The sequence below is a fragment of the Poecilia reticulata genome, unplaced genomic scaffold (genome assembly GCF_000633615.1).
Source record: "Poecilia reticulata strain Guanapo unplaced genomic scaffold, Guppy_female_1.0+MT scaffold_159, whole genome shotgun sequence".
Classification (NCBI taxonomy): Eukaryota; Metazoa; Chordata; class Actinopteri; order Cyprinodontiformes; family Poeciliidae; genus Poecilia; species Poecilia reticulata.
Genome location: NW_007615017.1, coordinates 576,540 through 582,712, shown reverse-complemented (window position 1 = coordinate 582,712; position 6,173 = coordinate 576,540). Strand labels below are relative to the sequence as shown.

General features: G+C 44.4%; 1 protein-coding gene across 3 annotated transcripts; it reads right to left on the bottom strand.

Annotated features, from left to right (window-relative positions):
- Window positions 1-656: 656 nt before the first annotated feature.
- chp2 (calcineurin-like EF-hand protein 2) lies at window positions 657-5,319 on the bottom strand. Of its 3 annotated transcripts, none has more exons than XM_008401987.2 (7): window positions 5,016-5,319; window positions 3,529-3,601; window positions 3,064-3,138; window positions 2,862-2,986; window positions 2,726-2,787; window positions 2,094-2,219; window positions 657-1,279 (listed from the first exon to the last, which is right to left on the bottom strand). In XM_008401987.2, exons 1-7 carry the CDS (start codon window positions 5,080-5,082, stop codon window positions 1,226-1,228), a joined length of 582 nt encoding a protein of 193 aa, XP_008400209.1. In that variant the 5' UTR covers window positions 5,083-5,319; the 3' UTR covers window positions 657-1,225. The 3 variants fall into 3 exon arrangements, with proteins under 3 accessions (XP_008400209.1, XP_017158560.1, XP_008400210.1); XM_017303071.1 differs by having other exon boundaries at window positions 2,701-2,787; window positions 5,016-5,318; XM_008401988.2 differs by having other exon boundaries at window positions 2,094-2,216; window positions 5,016-5,312.
- Between the last annotated feature and the right edge of the window lie 854 nt (window positions 5,320-6,173).

The following is a 6,173-nucleotide window of genomic DNA, read 5'->3' as shown; positions in this document are numbered from 1 at the left end:
ATTTCAGCAAATAAATCAAAGTAAAACTAACCTGTTTTGCATAACTTTAAACCACAGAGTCTGTCCATTTTCACACGTCGATGATACAAATCTAAACTTGAAGCGATTTCAGAAAAACTTTTAATGCCTTCAGAAAGTTTGCATTACCATCAATATCTCTTTAAACATCAAATCTTTACTGTTTAGAGTCTAAATGTAAAAAAACTAAATTTAAGATTTTTGCCTGTTGTTTAAAATGTTTTGTACCTTTTATCACTCTAATATGCAGCTTTCAGAAATACATGACCAACTACACAAACAGATAAAAGATATATTAACATATGAACACTAATTATGCCAAACAAAAACACAGGGATCATTTTCTTTATGTAGCAACAGAAACAGACTAGCAGCATTATGATTATTACTATCATTAYTGAACTAGGTGAGTTATTAAAACAGACTCTTATTGACAGACAGACAGTAGTTTCTGCCTTTAAAGCCTTTAAAACCACAAAATAAAATCTGAATATTTTTCTAGAAAACTGGTGCTTTAAGTTATGATGCTTCCCAAATATTAAATTCCTACACATTTATAAGTTTTAACATGAAACCACCCCAAAAATAAAAGTTATAATTTAAATAACATGACTTGTACTGAGAACCACAGCAATAAATCAATATTTATGAGGATTTTTATTAAGTGGAGTTACTTATTAAAGCTTGTTTCCATTTAGAGCCTCAGGTTGTTGTGAAGGTGGAGCAGAGATCAGGTCTGTGAACCAAATCTCAGTTTGACTCTCTGGGTCTCAGCAGGTTGTTTACTCAGAAAAACACTTTTGTTATTCATTGCTAGTCATTTTATATGGTGCAGCTTGAACAAAAAATTTAAACCACATTTTACTGTAACTTTGCTGACCCCCAAAAATTGCTCTTAAAAAATGTCCCTGTTTATGGCCCCCACCCCCGATAATGAGATGGGATCTATGCTCTAGCATCAAACATCTGGGGAGTCAAACAGAAAGTTCTGCTGCAACGTTTCACAGGTTAGACTTTAATGCTCTGTGAGCCACAATCATTGGAAGAAATGAAGGTTTTTGTCATGTTTCACTCTGGATTCTGCGCTGCAGCCATGTTGGGTCCCAGGATGAGCCTCTTTGTCCTGGACCAGCAGCAGGTGGGACTCGTTAGGAACCAGCCGCCCCACCAGGTGAAATCTTTTCTTCTTCTTCTTCTTCCAGAGGCGTTACTCCAGAAAGCGAACGCTCATCTTGTGATCGATGTTCACTTTCTCCAGCGACTGGAGACAAAGAACACTTTAAACCAAAGGTCAGGGGTCATCAGCTTATTTAATATCTGAAGGATAAGTACTAATTTTTTTACTGTGACTGATATGTTTTATTTAGTATCTGCAAACTGGCTCCATCCTCCAAACCACCAGGGGGAGTCGTCCAACAATGACATGGAGCCAAACCCTCAGTACGGCGAGAAGTCCAGAACAAAGATGGAGGAAGAAAGAAAATGTGTTGCGCTTTGTGTCTTCTAACATGTCGGCTTTTACAATATTATATAAAGGCAGCAGCATTACCTACTCCAGACTCCCCCTAGTGGTCTGGAGGACTTGCTTTATGTGGAGTTTGCAGTTTTTTCTGTTTTGCTTTTCCAGCATTTTCCCGTTTGCCTCCTGTGGCGGTTGCAGCTTTTTGTTTTGCATTTGTTTGTGTGTTTTGCAGTTTGCATCATTCATATGTTCGCAGTGTTTCCACATGTCGCCCATCTGGAAGATGCTACTGCAATCAGACCTCTGATCGGTCAGCTGCCTATCAGTTCATCGTAAGAATACTGATCGATCAACTTAACTCATGAATTGATCAATGCACGTCTAAAGTGGCTGAATCATGATGCACGTCTCACCTCAACAGTGTAAAATGTGTCCTGACTCTTCAGACTGCAGACGCTTTTAAATCCATCACATTTCTGGTTTAGTTCCATAAATGGAAATGACACAAATCACATTTTCTCTGTATGTTCAGCGAGCACCTCGCCATCCCCTCCTGATGGAGGAGGAGCCCCACCGCCACATGCTGAGGTTCTGGGAGCCGAACCGGACCCACCTTCCTGAACTCGTCGAAGCAGATGGCGTGGTCCCGGTCCAGGTCGGCCTCCTGGATGGCGCGCTCCGCGATGCTCTGCAGCTGCTCCTCCGTCACCTGCAGCCCCAGCATCTCCCTCAGCACCTGCTGGATGAAGCCGGGTCAGAACCGGAACCACGATTCTGGTGAAGGCTGCATGTTCTCCTGTTTTAATTCTGCAGTTTGTAACTTTTTACTGTCATGACAGTTTGATATGAGGCAGATTATCTGTGAAAAACATCGAGCCAGAATTAACTAGAAACAACCAATCAGAGCCAGGAGGCGGGGCTTAGCGCTGTCAATCACCCTTCCTGACAGCAGAGTCTGTCATGAATGCTAGGCTAGTTAGCATGGCCACCAATAAACAGTTTTCCTGTAACAGTAAGCTGTTTCTCCACTATTAGCAAATTTAGCAGTGAGTACATGGGATTGATTGGCAGCGCTAAGCCCCTCCTCCTGACTCTTATTGGTTGTTTTTCTGCATTGTTCAGACAGCAGTAACAGGCCAGAGGGGAGATCAGTCTGTTGTCATAACTCATAAATAAAACGTTTCAAAATAAAAGCACTGCAGCTTCAGTTTCCTGTTTACAGCTCTGAGTGTTTGTCGGGTCGACCTGCAGCAGCTCGGTTCTGGAGATCTTCCCGTCTCGGTCCCGGTCGTACAGCTGGAAGGCAACTGAGGAGGGACATTTCCTCAATCATGGCTGCATTTCCAGGAAGTTTCAGAGAAAATGAGAAACCCAGACTGACATTTGAGTTTCCGGTTCCGGCTGTTGGCCGGCTCCGGCTGCTCGCCGCCTCGGGTCCGGTTTTTCTCCGTGGGCCGGAAGTGAGCCAGAACCCGGACAAACGAGGGAAAGTCCACCGTTTCCTGCCTGCAGAGAGGAAGGAAGGCTGAATGCTCCTGACTTCCTGCTCAGACGGTAACCTGAGCAGAGATCCGGTTCTGTACCCCGGCTGGAAAAACGCTCCAACGATTCGGTCTCCCATGGGATTCTCGGACAGCTCCGCCTCCAAGTCCTCGGACCTGAGAGCCAAACAGAACCGACCTGAGCAGCCGAGTTACTTTGGTCTCCTGTCAAAAACAGCAGCAGGATTAAAAAGAAACAACTTCATGTGATCCAAACAGGTTTTCTGATGTTAAACTGCAGATTCTCCAGATTCTCCTCAGATTATCGTTCATCCCTCAGATCAGACGATTCTCTGCTGCAGAGATTCTGGTTTATAGCTGACATCACAGGGGTCAAAGTTCATAGCAGGTCACTCAATTTAAAATACTCTAGTGAGTCCAGATACTCTGGTTCTGATGGAGGAGCAGGCGTTCGCTGGGCGCCTGCTCCTCCATCAGAACCGCGCAGAGTTTGGGTCAGAAATGAACCCGGGTTTGGATCAGAACCGGACCGTCCTGCTGACCCACCTGAGGTGTCCTCTGCTGTCTTTGTCCAGGAACTGGAACCGCTGATGGAGACGGAGGAGGACGGCTGCAGAGACTGGAATCACAGAGGGTAGATGAATGTGGGCCCCATACGGGATTAGCTCAGCTCTGACCGTTCTGGTTCCGACCCAGATTCAGGAGAACCCGTTCGGTTCTTTGATTCAGTTTGATGTGAAAATTCAACCAATAAATCAATAAATACTAAATCAGAATATTGACGGACATATTAGAGTAATGACACCGTGTGGACGCCTGGGGGCGCTGTGCCGACCCCTGCTGACATTATGGCAAGACTCACTGGTTGTACAAATATATGACCAATGGACTTGCCATACAGCTGCTGAAGTCATCAGTTTATTACAAACGTCCTGAAATTCAGCGATGTTTCTCATAAACTCCTGATCTTTAGACGCTAAACCTGAAATAATGTCAAATAATTCTGTTTTCTGAGACTCATCAGAAAACGTTTTATCTTCCTGTCCAGCGTCTGTCAGGGAGGACAGCAGATAAACGATGATTCAGCAGGATCACACACACACACACACACACACACACACACACACACACACACACACACACACACACACACACACACACACACACACACACACACACTTTACAGAGCAAATGTCTCGGTACGTTAAAGAAAACAAAACTAACTGAACTCTTGTTCACCGGCAGATTATTTCACTTGTAACATTTCCTCATGTTTAATCTGATACTTTTATTTTATTCATGTTTAAAACCGACTTCAAACACAAACTTCTTTATCTGAAAGTTACTTGAAGTTTTTTTTTTTCTTATTTTAAACGTTATTTTAAAAATACTTTAGTTTCTGCAGTGAAACACCAGAATGAATCGGTTCAGACCTGAAGTTCACAGATTCTGATTATTTTCTCACGAAGACAAAAGTCAATAATTTCTGAAAACAACTTTTATGTTTCGGAAAAAGTCGATATTTTAAACCTTTTTAGCAAAAAGAGGTTTTTATTCCGCGCTGATCCTCAGAACGAGACCTTTTCCCTCAGCTCCGTGTCAATTCATCCCAGAACCGAACCGGACCGTCCAGAACCGAACCGGACCGGACCGTCCAGAACCGAACCGTCCAGAACCAAACCGTCCAGAACCAAACCGAACCGTCCAGAACCAAACCGTCCAGAACCAAACCGTCCAGAACCAAACCGAACCGTCCAGAACCAAACCGTCCAGAACCAAACCGTCCAGAACCAGACCAGACCGTCCAGAGCCGAACCGTCCAGAACCAAACCGAACCGTCCAGAACCAAACCGAACCGAACCGTCCAGAACCAAACAGAATCGTCCAGAACCAAACCGAACCGTCCAGAACCAACCCGTCCAGAACCAAACCGAACCGTCCAGAACCAAACCGTCCAGAAACAAACCAAACCGTCCAGAACCAAACCGAACCGTCCAGAACCGAACCGGACCGTCCACAACGCTCAGCCTCACATCCGGTTTCCTGCAGGAGCTGCTGTCCGTCCGGGACGCGCCTCAGGCTGGAGCGGCTGGAGCCCATCTTGCTGCCTGCGGCTGCCTGCTGTGCTACTGCAGGCGGGCGGCTCAGCCAATCACGTCTCAGCAGACAAATCCACCCAGTTTCCAACAGAGATAAGTAAGTACACCCTTAAAGGCGTATTCTGGTTTTGCTGATCAGTGAACTTAAAATCCAGAAAAGATTCTTCCAGAACAGGAACTTAGTTTTTATTCCTACTTAGATTCAGAACTTTTACACATTTAGAGCATTTTAAACTCATTTAGTAAAAACTGTTCAGACTCCTGTTCTTCCAAACCAGATCAGGAATCAGACCAGAGGATGTTCCTGATGCCGACCAGGAGCATCTAGTTTAGATCAACATTATTAGATTCTTATGTTTCTTTCCTTGTTGTTTTGCTTTTATTCCTTTTTAAATCCTGTGAAGCTGTTTGTGTCGCTGTATAAATAAAATAACCTTCAAAACTTTAATATCAGACAAACGGAGCTGATGAAACGCAGAAAGTTGGATTTAAACCATCATTTCATCTATTAAAGGAAAAACTGAAAAATGAATTCAGTCCTCGAACCGACAGGAAGATTTTCAGCTTTTTATAGGAATAAAAGTTTAATTTCATGACATGAAGAAGCCGGTGGCTTCAGTCAGCAGAACCTCAGCAGAACCTCAGCAGAACCTCAGCAGGACCTCAGCAGGACCCGGACCCTCACCTGGACCAGAACCGCTCCATCAGAACACCAGCCACCCGACCTGCAGGTCCAAAAGAACCAGAACATCTGAAGCTCTGCAGGTCGGAGGTCAGGATGCAGCAATGAAGAGACAAAATGACCTAAACAAAGTCCCTCATTGTGAGAATAAAGCACTAAAGGCTTTATTCTCATAATTTATTCTTTTATTTTTGTTCTGACCCTCCATCAGAGTATTTACAGCTGCGATCAATAACTGATCAGAACCCCATGATGAGTCCGGCTGCTGCCGCCCTCAGCTGCCACCAGGTGGCGCCGTTTCCCCAGAAATCAGATCCTCTTCCTCTGGTTTCCTTCAGGTTCATGTTCGGCCAGCAGCAGCTGACGGATGTTTTCACTTCAACACAAATGTTTCCAGATTAGAAACATCT